Genomic DNA, 14,585 nt, shown 5'->3' on the forward strand with positions numbered 1-14,585 from the left:
TATTGGCAGAATTGATTGAAATATGATAGCGTCTTTAGGCGTGTAAGCTCTGTTACTCAAGCCTCACTTGCTGCGTCTGTCTGCGTCACTTGAAAGTCTCTGGTTGAGTGAAATAGAATCCCATCGTCATTGTTGCGCATCTTTCTTATTGACGGATCAAGCCGATCGAGGCCCGATAGGCATCCGGCTTGGCAGATGCCCGGACTCGGCTTTATATTTTTCCGCTGTCAATGATCTTCGCGGAATTCAGATGTCATCCCATCATCTGAATATAATTAATTTTCTGCACCGTGCACCCACCTTTCAATGGCGACATACTCCAGGTGTTTGCGCTCTTCAGGTATCGCATGCACAGTTTCTTCTGCAAGCAATGCTAATCAATCCACAGCGCCAACTTTTCGCCCCCATACAATCTCCAACTCCTACCATCAACCACACCAATCCATCATCCTGCCTATCCCACAATGCCTCCACGCAAAGACCTACACAACCAATGGCAAAACCCGCAGATTCTATCCAAAACCCAAGTCCCAGGACCAGTCCCCTACTCCCACCCAAGATGAAGCCGGCGCCGCAATGGACCGCGGCAGTCTTGCCCCAGGCTCAATCTTCGACTCCGAGCTCTACCCCAAGCGCGAAACCCCTTCTCCCCCTTCTCCAAAACGCGAACCCCGCAACCCACGCACCGCCCACCTCCGCGCCCGCCGTCACATCATCGGCCAAGCGCACCGCCGCTCCCGCATATCCCCGGTGGTCAGCATCCGCAAGAAAGAACGCGAATGTACGAGTAAATCTCCGATGTTCAAGACGTCCGTGAAGAAGCTGGGGCCATTGGCGAGGCAGATTGCAGGAAAGCCGCTCGGGGAGGCGATGGTGCAGATGCGGTTCTCGAAGAAGAAGGCCGCGAGGGATGTGCTCAAGCATTTAGTGCTGGCGAGGAGTACGGCTATTGTGAAGAGGGGAATGGGGTTGGGGAAGGGGAAGAAGGGAGAGGAGAAGCTGGGAGCGAAGGAGAGGGAGAGGGTGGAGGAGAAGGGGGTGGGGGTGGGGGAAAAGGTGCCTGGGGGGAGGTGCTGGATGGGCAGGGAGAAGCGAAGAAAGCTGTTGTTGTACGAGATAAGGATGGCAAAAGACGCACCATCGAGGACTTAAGTAATATATATGTCGACCAAGCCTGGGTTGGCCGGGGAAAGTATGGGCACTCTGTTGATTACCGGGCGATGAAGAAGAGGAATATCATGGATAATCCAAGCACAAGTAAGCACACCCCAGCGCTTCATTCCCTCCTTCTACCCCCCCACCCTCTCCTTTCTCCACTGAGCGCATATTTCTCTATCTGCTACAGTCCTGACTCGACACACAGGCATAACAGTACTGCTGAAAGAAGAGCGCACGCGCCTCCGCGAGGCGAAAGATCGAGAGGAGAAGCGAGCGAACAAGAAGGTTTGGGTGCAATTGCCTGATAGGCCGGTCACGGCGCAGAGGCAGTTTATGTTGTGGTAGCGGGTGGGCGGGTAGTATGATGTATCTATTTTTCTGGTGTAGTAGCAACTGAAAATAATTCCCATATTATTACTCCGTTTTTTCTCTCATTCTTCTTTGCTTTTCGTGCCGATTTCACTAGTGTAGAAGTGGATGAATCTGACATAGCGTTTGGTTAGAGAAGCCGGTTTTTTGATGAGCAGCTTGAATCTAGAGGTAAATTATCTAATAGGCGGTTGTAAATATAGTTGAATCTGGTATTTAATTTCTGTTAGCAGCCACTTATCTAAGTAGCAGCTTTGGAACAAGGTAGAAGATTCAAGTATGCGGTGTCCTAAAGCATCCACTTATCTAACGATTCGCTGAGATCTAGAGGTATAGAATCTGCTTCTTCCTTGCTGCAGTGGTGGAATCTAGCATAAGATATCCCAAAGTAGCTAGGCATCTAAGAAAGAGGAAGAATATAGAGGTCAAATATCTGATTTCGCAATGTAACAGGGGTAGAATCTAGTAATAATTTAGGCATAGCAGCCATAAATAGAATGTGCAAAGCTCTTTCAAGGTAAGCATAATGGGATGCCTACCTCAATGTGGCTAGCAGAAACTTTTATTCTATGAAAGAAACTACGGTCAACTGCATCCAGAAGCAATCTTACCTTTCGCAGCGTTAAGAAAAGAGATAGGGAATGGAGAATTGGCTTTGAATCACTTTTGAATTGATTGGCAGACTAGTAACAACGAGGCACGCTCCAGGCGCGACCTCCTCCTCCTCTCTTGCAGCCTCATAGAGGCTCTTACCTGTGGCACAAAGGCCACAAACCACAACGCCAGACAGAACAGAAACCACAGGACAACCAGCACACAGGCAGAACAGCCACAAAACACACCCCACAACAACAGAACAGCCACAAAACAACCAGCACACCGGGAAAAGAGCCACCAAACTACTCAGGCTAAGGCGAAATCGTCAGTCTGTTATCAACCAATAAGAAGCACAACCACTCACAATATTAGGGACTATTTCTAGCCCCGGAAACGCCTTCTCATCCCCCCTCCGCGAGGCGAATCTCGCATCCTCAAAACACGTCTCGAGGTCATCAAGCACATCCCTCACCTCCGCAAAAGACCGCCCATTCCCCACCAACCCCAGCAAAAGACTCTCCCAATTGTCGGCATCGCGTGCCGCCGCCTCCGCCGCCCTGGTCAAATAAATATCGAACGACGCGACCAGACGAGTCTCCTCAAAACGAGCTAATTGCTCCCGAACGACGCCCAGCTGCTGGAGGTGCCAATTGCCCTCGACTTTGCCGCGGTAGCATTTCCGCTGGTAGTGGTTGCGGCACCACCGCAGCCAGGCGTCGGCGGGGAGGAGCGAGGTACTTCTCTTGTTGCGGCCGAATACATGTGACACGACCTTCCGCATGTCGTCGTTGCCGGTGACGCAGTTCGTCACCGCAACGCACGGCCAGGACCCGATGAAAACGTGCCCTTGGGCACTTGCGCCCTGTTGGGCCGGGGGAGCAGCGTTGTTTGCCGTGTCCGCCGAGGCGGAGCTGTCGATCGTGCCTTCTCCGTGGGGGTGGGGGGCGGCGAGGGCGGGGGCGGTCTGGTATTGCGCCTGGATGGCATCCAGGTATGCCGGGTTTCCACCGGCGGAGGAGGCGGGGGCAGCGGAGCGGGGGGCAAGAGAAGCCGTCCCAAAGGAGCTTTGTTGGGCGGAGACGGCGGGATTGAGGGTGGTGAGCTCGGCATTAACCACTTCCAACAGAGCGGAGCTGATGGAGAAGGCTGGATTTGGAGTATGGTAACGTGCCGGATCCGATGGCACCGGCGTGGTTTGGCGGGGCGGGGGCGTGGGGAGTCGTCGAATGGCTCTATCGACTGCGGAGCTCATGGTTTGACCTGTTGGGAAGGTCGGCGCGACGGACTGGTCGTCGTTCAAAACCATGCCGAGAAAGGTGGTCCTAGTAGATTCGCCGGTGCTACGAGAGCTTGTATTGTTCGCAGACATTTCTGATGTGATTCAGTGATGGAGATGTCGCTGACGCTGTCGTAAGTTCTGCAGGAAAGGTTTCAGGGGAAGCTCAAACGGCTGAAGTGTCCGTACGGTCTGTGGAGATATCGAGTATGGTGGGATATGAGAGAATCACAATGGCTTTGTCGACAGGATGAGAGTCGTGTAAGGTGTCAGAGCTTCAATTCAACGATTCAGACGTGCGATCTTTGAGAATTTGATCCTTCAAGTAGGCGTAAGATGCGTATGGACGTGGTGGAAGCTAAATGATTGTGATATTGTTGCTCGTGTTGACTTTGCAAGAGGTAGAGGCTAAGAAAAGCCGTGATCAAGGTGGTCTTGTTGATGTTTCGAAAGCCGTGGAGTGAAATTACGCGTCTGACAGACGTACTACAACGAGTTTGACTGAAGTATGATATCGTAGTGATGCGGAAAGTGTACGAATGTAAGGTACAATGATACTACTGTCACGAAGAGCCTTATGGTTGCTGAAAGAAAGAAGAGCTGTGATTTAGGTGGTCTTGTTGATCTTTCAAAGGCCGTGGAGTGAGTTCACGTGTCAGACAGACGTACTACAAAGAGTTTGACTGAAGTATGATATTGTAATCAGGCGGACAGTGTACGAATACAGCGTAGAATGATACGAGGAGCCTTGTGGTTGCTGAAAGGAAGAAGAAAGGCCTACGTGAGCTACTTCTATCGGTCGAAAGGCTCGATCCCTTCCCGTGGACTAAGTTGAATCATCAGTGCCCGTAATTTCCCTCGGTTCAGCCTGCATGGCCACGACGTGAATAGCTAGCTGCAGACGTAAACAGTGCTAGCAGGCCGGGTACAGTTGCCCCATGTACAAGCATAGCTCGAGATGTGAATTTATCTTCATCGTTGCGTCGTCAGATGAACTGCAGCGATGTTCATTCGTACCACATAAGTGGGCATCATGCAGCTAGACAAGATTTTGGAATCATCCCAACGTCTCTGGAGCACGGATTGTCCTTAAACTACTAGATAATCATGAACCAGTGCTGGATGGTGCTAGATAGGACGTGATTTCGAGATATTCTTGAATATCTTAGCCCATTGTTGTCTCCGTGCCGGTTCCGGAGAGCGTACTTCCGACCGCAGTCGCCACAAAAAGTGAACAGCACGTTCCAGTCATCACCAGACTAAGGTAAAGACTATTTCTACGTAGGTACCATGAGCTCGTATGGTATTGACAGTCAGTTGGTCGGAAAACCATCTCGGTTGCGCATTCAGGGGTAAATTCACCGAAGCGTCGTTCCAGACCACGCGTCGGAACAGAACATCGGATGACTGCGCTTTTCCAGAGCCTCTGCGTCACGTTGGATGATCGGAAGCCTTCCATTGCCCAGTGACCTTAGTACGGGTCCAGGGTTGCGTCAACGGAATCCTACAAGAAGGTATTCACGCAATCGATCGCCGCATTCGCTAGGCGGGGCGTCAGTACGATGAAGCAGTAAGCTCGTCTAGAAGGGCCTGACCCCCTTGCTACATGAAACCAGCACTACAGCAAGCACGTACCAGAATGGAGCGTCCATCCCAAATCACGAGTGGTCTGCCCTCTGACGTGGTCGAGATCCGGGAGTCACGGCAAGATCAGAGTCGCACAGATTCACTAGTGAGTTCGGCTGCTTTCATTCGCTCTTCTTCGTACACGCTGACCATTGGCCTCATGCAGCTCTCAAAATCGTGAGGCAACGTGGCATGCGTTGACCGACAGTCCGGAACAGACGATTCGCCAATCTTATTTCCGCCATGGTGTTGAACCTCGAACGCCTCATATACCTGCAGGCTGAAATATGATCTACATGTCCTAGCCAGTCAGACACGTCCTGACCGTACCTGTCTGGAGCTTTACTACTGGCGTCCGTGGTGTCAACGTTAGTGTTGGCGACGGTCTGTGAATTGTTGAGTAACTGAGGATTTGACTGACAGATTGACTGGTGAACCAAAGCCGTAGCGACGGCGAGGAACAGGCGAGCCGACAGTGCAACGATAGGCAGTACCAATCGACCAAGCGGGTACGTTGAGCATCGTCAAGTTTATAGTAGTACGCAGCTGATTCTGAGGTCAGGTATGAGTTATCATGAAGAGCTACATTTCCAGTATGAATCAAGGTCGAGCAACCACGTTCTATCCCTCAGGACTAAGCCCCGACGACAAATCCTTACCAAACAATGTTCGATCACCAATGAAGAGCTCTGCATGAGCGACCAAGAGAAGGACAAAAACAACCGGCTGGTTGCAGTAACAGATTGAAACTCACGACCGTATGAAGTACCAGAGATTGTGATGTCGGTCGGGTACTACCAGAGCTGCTTCCGCAGAGGGAGAGCTGAGGTTATACCAAAGGAGGAGAGCAAAAAAGAGCAAGTAGCGCTGACCGCGCATGCTGCTAGCCGTCTCATACAATTGATCGACTTCCTTTGCTTTCAGCCAGAACGCGTCTCTCCAGAAAACCAGTCTCCTGTTCATTGAAAGCCGCGACCCTTACATGTCGAAATCGAAGTCATGGTCTCGTGCGAAGCAAGGAGTTGGATTTGAAAAGAGGAAGACATAATACTGGAAGACAGTGGAGATCAAAAGGGCAAACCAGTACTAGGGAAGCAATCCCACTATCCAAATCTGTACGAAGTCATACCGAAAATAGCTTCACCAAACACCGTCTCACAAACTTCTGCTCACCAACGATCCTCTCAACAAACACCAATTCACCAAACATCGACTCACCATACATCGACTCACCAAACATCGACTCACCAAACATCGACTCACCAAACATCGACTCACCAAACATCGACTACCTCCGTGCCCCTTTACCTACTCGAACCAATTTCAACGAAGAAGAGCACCGAGACTGTGACAGGCAGGAGAATGAAGACATATCCTAGTCCAGACAACGGTGAAGGACCTACTCTTGGAGTATCGACAACAATCAAAATTTCTGCAACAAGGATTTAGCCCACGCCTCGTTAATGAAGCAGACATTCCCCAACGACGTCCATTCAAGACCAAGAGATCAGGGTAAGAAGAGCAAAACTGTTTCCACCTCACCAAGCCACATAAGTGAATACCCGGCGACTCGCTGTGTTTGGTCTGGCCAAAAGATTAGACTGGAAAGGGAAAAACCGTTCTCTCCTCGTGGATTCAAAATGACAAAGCCCCCGCCGAATTGCTGTGCTTCACTGGGCTGGAAAGATCAGGCCAGAAAAGACGATACTGTTGCCTCCCCACGAGGTAGAATAACAGGTCACCCGACGGCTCGATATGATTGATTGATCCAGAAGCATCAGGCTAGACTTGCCATGACCGAATTTCCCTCGCCGAGTGAAAGGACGCAACACTGAAGTGCTTGAATGCTTCAAGTCAAGCCGATCCCTCGATCAACCAGGTACGAGACGACCAGGTACTGGAGAAGCCTGAGAGGGTCATTTGACAAGTCTTCGATTGTCAGTAATGAAAATGACAGACACAATTCTCGCAGTCGGTGGCTAGACTGATTCTTTCACTAGTAACTAGGCTAAGAGACCAGGAAACGAGCCTTCGTGAGCAGTGCCCACCTAAGTCAACACCAGTACGACGAACACCTAAAGATCAATTCCGACGTCACATTCTGAAGAACATAAATAAAAAAGCTATACAAGAGGTCTGTTGGCTCAGGGGAAAAAGGGTGGTTGACTTGTGGTATAGAGCCCAGCCTGCCAATTCAGCATCTAATTGAACAGAGCATTCCATGGATGGCCATCAATCGAAGCGTCACCTTGAAATCAGGAATTGGGGAGCAGAAGATTAGTCGGGACTGTGATTGAGCTATATGTGAACCATGGTATACTCATCCTAGCATCGACGAGACACCGATTTACAGGAGAAAGACCGGAGCAAAAGGGAATAGGAGAAGGTGTACACAAGGTTAGCAGCCACCGGCAGGCTTCCACCCCAGATCGTCCTCAACCGGCAGACTCCATGTCACTCGGTGATTACACTGCGGCGTCTATATCTATAGAATGGAAGGTGAGTGAAAGCTGTTGGCTAGCAATTTAGCGTAGAATTGCAATATTATGAAAATTCAGTCATAGTATGAGCCACCTTGGCTATATTCTGTCCTTATCATTGCTCGTATTCCCTAGAGTCTCTTCCTGCATGAAGCCGTGCCAACGAATGTAGTCAAGATGGGATGATTTTTGATACGGTGAGGACGCCAATCATTTCGCAAGCTAGACCCCATTCTAGTGTCCCGATTGGCGTCCTCGTGCTATCAAAAAGCTTTCTCAAAAAGATCTCCCAGGGTATCACAACGCAATCTAACAATGTAGCATGTGGAAGGCGAGATGCGCAGCTTCAGCACGCGTTTCTCGCCCACTATGGCGCCCTCTCAACTCCTTGAAGCGCTATCAAAGCACGACCTCTCCAGCAACCGCACCCACCCTCTCTCCAGCCGTTCTCTCACGAGCTCGCTCCCTGGCAGCTGAACATGACCAACTCACGGCCCGACTAGGCACCGCATACGACTCCGAAACAGCCAAAAAAGCCGGCTCCCTCTCTACTGTCGCCTCGATCCTGCAAAAATATGAAGCAACAACAAACGTAAACCCTCTTTCCCGTTTCCCCTTTCCCTCACAAACTCACACCCTTCCTGACCACCTATAGTCACTCCCTGAGCTCCACGCCCTCCTCACCTCCTCCTCCACAGATCCCACCCTCCTATCCCTCGCGCAGACCGAGCTTCATGAAACCCATGACCTCCTCACAACCCTCATCACCTCCCTCAAAACTTCCCTCACGCCCCCTCACCCATTCGCCCACCTCCCCTGCCTCCTCGAGCTCCGCCCCGGCGCAGGCGGCGACGAAGCCTCCCTTTTCACTGGCGATCTCCTGAACATGTACACATCCTACTGTAAGAACCACAACCTCTCCCACAGCATCCTCTCTCTCTCCAGCGCCTCGGTACAGGGAGGCAGCGACCGCATCCTCGAAGCCGTGATGGAATTCTCCGACGCCGGGTCGTACGGGAGGATGCGGTGTGAGGCAGGCGTGCATAGGGTCCAGCGCGTACCGATTACGGAGACGAAGGGAAGAACGCATACAAGTGCCGTTGGGGTTATGGTGCTACCGAATATAGCACCGCCTACCCCTGGCACCAATAGTGAAGGGGTCGACGATTTCGAAGACCCTGAGAGCGATGGGTATGTGAATACTAAAGATGTGAGAGTAGATACGTACAGGTCTTCGGGAGCAGGCGGCCAACACGTCAATATGACCGACTCGGCCGTGCGCCTCACGCACACGCCCACCGGCACCGTCGTCGCTATGCAAACGTCCCGCTCGCAGCATCAGAACCGCGAGCGCGCGTGGCGGTTATTGCGGGCGCGGATCGCGCAGAAGAAACGGGAGGAGAGGGAGGAAGAGATTAACAAGGTACGGTTGGCGAGTGGGGCGGGGAAGAAGGGGCTGGGCAGGGGGGACAAGGTCAGAACGTATAATTGGGCGCAGAGCAGGGTTACGGATCATAGGTGTGGGTATAGTAGTGGACGGCTGGCGGATGTGCTGCAGGGGAGGGGGAGTTGGAGGGGGTAATGGAAAAGGTGAGGGAGTGGGGACAAGAGAGGGAGTTGGAGGCGATGGTTGAGGAGGAGGAGGCTTTGATGAAGAAGGGGAAGAAATGAGGGTTTCGACTGGATTTAGTTGAGTATACTCACTAATCTAGTCACACCCTATCTTCTCTGCCCTATTGTATCCTATCCTACCCCAACTCACTCTCTCCTCCGAAGAAGTCACAATTTTCGCACACATCCTCTCTTGCCCCACCGTATAATTTTCCAAATGACATCACCTACCCTCGCCTTTCAACATGCACATTGCCCCACTCTTCCAATCCATATACCGACACCTTCCTTCCTAACCACCTTCAACAAGCCCCTTCGTAGACACGAACATCATCAACTGACCCCACGCCCCGCACACAATGTCCAAAGAATACGAAAACCAAGACCCCCTAGTCCTCGCCCACCAAGCGGAGCGTGACCTCAACAGCTACGCGACAAAACAAGGCCTTACTGATTCCAAAGCCGGCGATTCCGGTATTTCCTCTTCCCTTCCCCTCCCTTCCCTTCCCTTCCCCTTCCTTTCCCTACCCCTTCCCCTCCCCCCTTACCCCCCTTCTCACGCCAGTCTAACCCTCCGCCGCGCAGTCAACGAATCCGGCATCAACACAGCCGCGACAAGCAAATACCCCGGCGCGACCGTGCGTACGGGCGCCTTATCCAGTGGGCGTGAAATCGCGCCTGATGAGGGGGGAGTTTAAGAAGGGGGTGGGTTTACGAGGGATAGTGATTTTGAGGGTGGTGGAGTAGGGGAAAGGGGGGAGGGCCGGAGGATAAGCAGAAAGAATATGAGGATGGGGAGGGAGGCAATGATGATGTCGAGGCGAATGTGAGGCAGAGTAAGAAGCCGCAGGGGGATACGGTGCCGACGACGTTTGGGGGAGGGGTGGTGGGGAAGGAGATGTGATTGTATGGATGGTGTGGGTTAGAGACTTGGGGGTGGGGGGCAGAAAATGACGGGGATTTTGTGTGAGGCAAGCTAATATCATGGAAAATTGATGTGCAATAGAGCCGAAGTTTGTATTCTGCTCGCTTGGGTATACGGGATGATACGATGCCTCTACTGGTACTGCGACCTCCCTATCGTCGGCTGTGGGACCTTTCCCAAGTCCAACCACACAGCCATCCTCATTCTCTGGCGTGCTATCCAGCGGCCCTGTGGCACCCTTCTCAATCCTACAATATCAAAGCACTGCAGAGAAAGACTTGCTGCGCATGCTGCTCTTCATCCTCGCACAAGCTCATCGTTGTTCTTCTTAATTCTGCGTTCCACTCTCGGCAGCCTTGCTGACCCTCGCACTCCTCCTTTTCTGAGCAGGCTTCACTGACTCTTGCTTTCTGCCGCTTCTGAATCCCCCATCGCTAGGTTTAGATTTCTTCTTCGCCGACTGCTTCGTCTCTGTGACTGTGCCACTGCTCGATCGAGCTCGTTTGCCGGAGCGGAGTTTGAGTGGTGATTTGTCTGCAATGGGGGCTTTCGAAGGTGGAGGTATCTGTGGTGCTTTTTGAGTCAAAATGTCGACGGTGACGCGGACTGCTTGGGCAGGGGTATCTTCCTTGGGCTTTTGAGAGATTTTCTCGCTGATATTTGAAGCAGGACTCTTCGGTGACGGTGTTGGTTGGGATGACTGCGATGATGCCAAGAATGTGCGTTTGATTATACTATTGGCGACTACCGCTTGTTCGGTCTGAAGGGGGAGCTTTGATCGGGTGTAAGAGACGTGAGGCTGAGTGAGAGCCAGACCTGCGCCGTTGGGATTCACGAAAGGGGGAGGTTGAGGTAGGACTAGATTTGTCCGCGAAGGCTGCAAACCTTCTCTCAATTGAGTGTGCTCGTCTGCGCTGCATGCGAGGCTATCACTCCCTGCGGAAATGATATGCGTATTGGTTTGTGGAGCTGCAGATGCTCGGCGGATTCTGGGCGCGATGTTTTCAAGAGCTGCTGGGGAATTGGTGTTGTCATGGGTCTGGTATTCGTCGGTCAACAACTTTGAGATTGTGAGTCTCCTATCGCGTCTCATTCGACGCTCACTGGTATGAGAATCGGCTGCTCGCTGTGGGCTGCGATTGGATTCAAGCACTTCCTCTGGCCCATCCTCGCTACTTTGAGAGGTATCCGACTCGCTAGGCATATACTCTGATGAGCCAGATGCTCCGTTATGGTATTCGGTAGCTATTTTGTCCGGCTCTGATATTGTGCTGTCGCTATGGGGCAAAGCTCTTTTTGCATTTTTCCTGCCACGGCCATTGGACTGCTGGTGCGGAACAGCCGTGGAGGCGGAAGTCGTGTCGAATGGAGCAGTCTCTTGAATGTTACGACGAGGGTCAGTTGTCTCAATTCTTTTCGTAATGATCTCTGAAGGTGGAGGGACAAGCTTCGGACTTGAAAATACGCCCTTAGTCCCCTTCTTCTTTTCGCGCTCCGACAATGACTTCGAAAGCGTACCCGAGTCATCAACATCACGAAATTTAGGTTTGGCTTTCATAGGCAGTGGCGAGGGGGTGACGTCCGTAGCATATGTACGGTTTGCACTCGGTGAGCGTGGACCCTGTGGGGTGATTGGATTGAAAACTGCGGGTGTTTGAAGCCTGGCCGTAATAGATGAAGTTCTTTGAAGATTTGGTGGAGTTGGATCTACTAAGCTGACTTCATCTTCTGGAGCGATTTCGTTATGATTGCTCGACGTACTCTTGCGTCTCCTTGCGTCATGTTCTGGTGCAGGATCAAGGATCTTCCCTAGCCACGAGATCCTTTTCCCTTCGCCGCTGGGGTGTAAAGAACTCGCTTGACTCTTTGAGCTGCTGGCAGTATGCTGGCTATCATCGTCCGTCGTAGTATGATCTGGGTCTAACGAGGCCTCGAAAGCCTCTCTTTCATCATCTAAAGGGTTCGTATGTTGCGATATCTCCGATTCGCTCATGGATTCTGAAGCACTGCTACCATCTCCACAGGGACCTTTGTGATCAGGCCCTTCTCCCCGAAAAATACGCTCGGGGACTCTTTCAACCGGAGTAGGATCCTCAATCGGTGCATCAGTCTGTTCGCAGCTCAAATTCGTTGATGGTAGTCCTTTCTCGATCACTGTATGATGCTCTTCGTTAGATACAAGGCTTGCGTAATCTGATGGTCTGTTTGCTTGTATTCCTCCATCATTAACTACGGGACTCAGAGGCTCGCAATTCTGATCCAGAAATGTTTTGGCTAGTCTTGAGGTCACTGGAGGGGTTGACAAAGTCGCTTCACCAGAGGCAGGAATCTGATCCACTGCAGCATCAAGTGTTCCATCTGGAACACATCGCCTTTCTTGATAGACCTTGATCGGCGTTGGTGGTTTTTGAGATGTCAATGCTGAAATCGAGTCTCCGTTTGAATCCTGACGAACATCAGTGAGTGGTAAGGCAACTTTTCCTTGACTGAATTGCGGAGTGGGGACAACTGCGATATGTTAGTGAAATACAACGAATAGACCATCACATGTGACTAACATTTGGGAAGGCGAGTGAAAGTATCGCTATCATCCCAGCTCAAGCCGGTTTCTGGATGATAATATTTTTCAGGAGGCGTCACGTCTGCTGCAAATGTTGGCTCATTTGAGGGCAAAGCCTTTATGTAGTTGTGCCATTCAGTGTCTCCTTTCTTGTCAACGGACCTGTTCACTGCGTTCTCAAATGCTTGCTGCACGACTCCTACATTCAGCGGCAATGGTGATCCGTATGTGGCCGCAAGAGATAACGGTGTTGCCTGCTGGAGGGTCTGGTAATCCAGAGCAATCATATGACCTTTGCTATCCATGACTGAATAGCAAGTCAACCCTCTCTCTTTGTAGAAGTCGTACATGTAACGCTGAAAAGAGAGAACCCCAGGAACTCGTAGACTGTCAAGGAAGCGCGACATTTTGCTCTGATTGCCGAGTGTAGAGTATTGCAGCATTATGCGCTGAACTTCAGTAGGTGAGATGGGCTCTTTGTGATTCTGCCCCTTGCCTTGAAGCCTGTAGAGCATAAGAGTATCAGTCCTTCTTCTGTTGTTCTCCAGCAAAGAAAGGGGCGCAGACCCGTGTTCCATCTCTGTTCCCCCCGTGGGCTGATCGGGCGCAGGCTCTGCGGAAGACATCTTGGGCGAGCGCAGATGCTGGGTCGCCTTGCGAAGCTGTACTGTTCTTGGATCAACGGGTGCTGGTGTGGCGCGTGGATTCGAATCAGCCATTCCGACAGGAGATGAATAGCTATTCGAACGAGTCTCAGCAGGATTGTGATTCACTCCTCACGAGTCGAGTTTCCAGTAGGTGCAATTTGAAGAGTTCTCACTCGGATTCGGGGGAGGTGAACCAGAGGAAGTTTGCATGATATGAAGTCGCGTGCTTGTTGACAAGAGGTGTAGTGTTTTGCGTCGCGGGGCAAGTGGCAATACGTGTCAAATGGAGGGTGTTTTCCACTCACAATCCTTCTTCGCGTGAATGACACATCATGGAATCAAGAAACGAATACGCAGACGAAAGCCAACAAGACTAAGAGAAGTTGTTGCACGACCTAGTGGGGTTAAACGTGAAGTACTGAGGTCGCCATCATGCACAGATGACGGCAACTATATTTGAAGATGGTGAATTGCGATGCCTCCTGTCCAATACTCTATACTTCATAATTAACGCACATCATCTGACTGCTGAGAAAACGATGATTGTCATTTGTATTCGTCCGTGTGTTGTTTCATTACCTCCATGCCTTTGCCATACCTCCCATTTGTGTTTTCGCAACTAATTATGCACTGGCCGTTGAAATGGAACAAGACACGTCCAGATCATATAGGTATTGCATTACCAATTTGCCCACTGACGTCTGCAGGTGCACCTAGCATTCTGCGGTGAAGGAAGTATTAGTTAGTGTAAGTAGGAAGGGAGGACTCGCGGGCAAAGGAAGCTTAACACTGACTTCTTGCCCGTGTCCGTCGCACAGCAACCACAAAAAATCGAAGCAGGCCAGCAAACAATCTGAAACTTGTCATTGGACGGTCATGTGCACATTAATGGCGTGGAAGGCTCACAGCTGCTGCTACGGCCGTGAAGAAGCCAATGGTAGGACCGACCACCTTACAATCTTATAATCTATAGGTTAGTATCTCTTACTCCAATGACGAGAGAGAAGGCGTGGAGAGACAGGACCCGATTATCAGACGAGCACTTACGGCAGGGATTCTGGTCTGTACCACACTGGAAGCAGATGACGGGGAATGGGAAGCAATCCATTGTTGCCGATAAAGTCAAGCTCAACGCTGGCTTGGAAGGTAACGGAGCGGGTAGGATCGTAGGATTGATTGAGTGATTTACAGGAATCCGAAAAGGATCTTCTAAATGCAAGATCCTGTACGGGATAACATGCTTGCTGCAGCGATGACGTGGACGTGGAGCGGATTTCTTTATGATGATATGTACGCCTGCGTGATGTGATATCAATCAGACCATCGTGCCACCTAT

At 51.2% G+C, this 14,585-nt stretch overlaps 5 protein-coding genes across 5 annotated transcripts; 3 read left to right on the forward strand and 2 right to left on the reverse strand.

The window, feature by feature from the left end:
- Positions 1-576: 576 nt before the first annotated feature.
- Positions 577-1,152, forward strand: KY384_006212 (uncharacterized protein; the record flags this gene model as incomplete). The annotated part of the gene is made up of 1 exon (XM_044814708.1): positions 577-1,152. The coding sequence occupies one exon, from the start codon at positions 577-579 to the stop codon at positions 1,150-1,152; it is 576 nt and encodes a 191-aa protein (XP_044668858.1).
- Positions 1,153-1,238: 86 nt separating this feature from the next.
- On the forward strand, positions 1,239-1,503 carry KY384_006213 (uncharacterized protein; the record flags this gene model as incomplete). Its single annotated transcript, XM_044814709.1, has 2 exons — positions 1,239-1,257; positions 1,364-1,503. 2 exons carry the CDS (start codon positions 1,239-1,241, stop codon positions 1,501-1,503), a joined length of 159 nt encoding a protein of 52 aa, XP_044668859.1.
- A 923-nt stretch (positions 1,504-2,426) lies between these two features.
- KY384_006214 (uncharacterized protein) lies at positions 2,427-3,493 on the reverse strand (the record flags this gene model as incomplete). Its single annotated transcript, XM_044814710.1, has 2 exons — positions 2,427-2,435; positions 2,489-3,493. 2 exons carry the CDS (start codon positions 3,491-3,493, stop codon positions 2,427-2,429), a joined length of 1,014 nt encoding a protein of 337 aa, XP_044668860.1.
- Positions 3,494-7,518: 4,025 nt separating this feature from the next.
- Positions 7,519-9,088, forward strand: KY384_006215 (uncharacterized protein; the record flags this gene model as incomplete). Its single annotated transcript, XM_044814711.1, has 3 exons — positions 7,519-7,525; positions 8,010-8,098; positions 8,162-9,088. The coding sequence occupies 3 exons, from the start codon at positions 7,519-7,521 to the stop codon at positions 9,086-9,088; spliced, it is 1,023 nt and encodes a 340-aa protein (XP_044668861.1).
- A 1,282-nt stretch (positions 9,089-10,370) lies between these two features.
- On the reverse strand, positions 10,371-13,321 carry KY384_006216 (uncharacterized protein; the record flags this gene model as incomplete). Its single annotated transcript, XM_044814712.1, has 2 exons — positions 10,371-12,550; positions 12,601-13,321. 2 exons carry the CDS (start codon positions 13,319-13,321, stop codon positions 10,371-10,373), a joined length of 2,901 nt encoding a protein of 966 aa, XP_044668862.1.
- Positions 13,322-14,585: the final 1,264 nt, after the last annotated feature.

The sequence above is a fragment of the Bacidia gigantensis genome, assembly GCF_019456465.1.
Source record: "Bacidia gigantensis strain McMullin 20006 chromosome Unknown contig_246, whole genome shotgun sequence".
Taxonomy (NCBI): domain Eukaryota; kingdom Fungi; phylum Ascomycota; class Lecanoromycetes; order Lecanorales; family Ramalinaceae; genus Bacidia; species Bacidia gigantensis.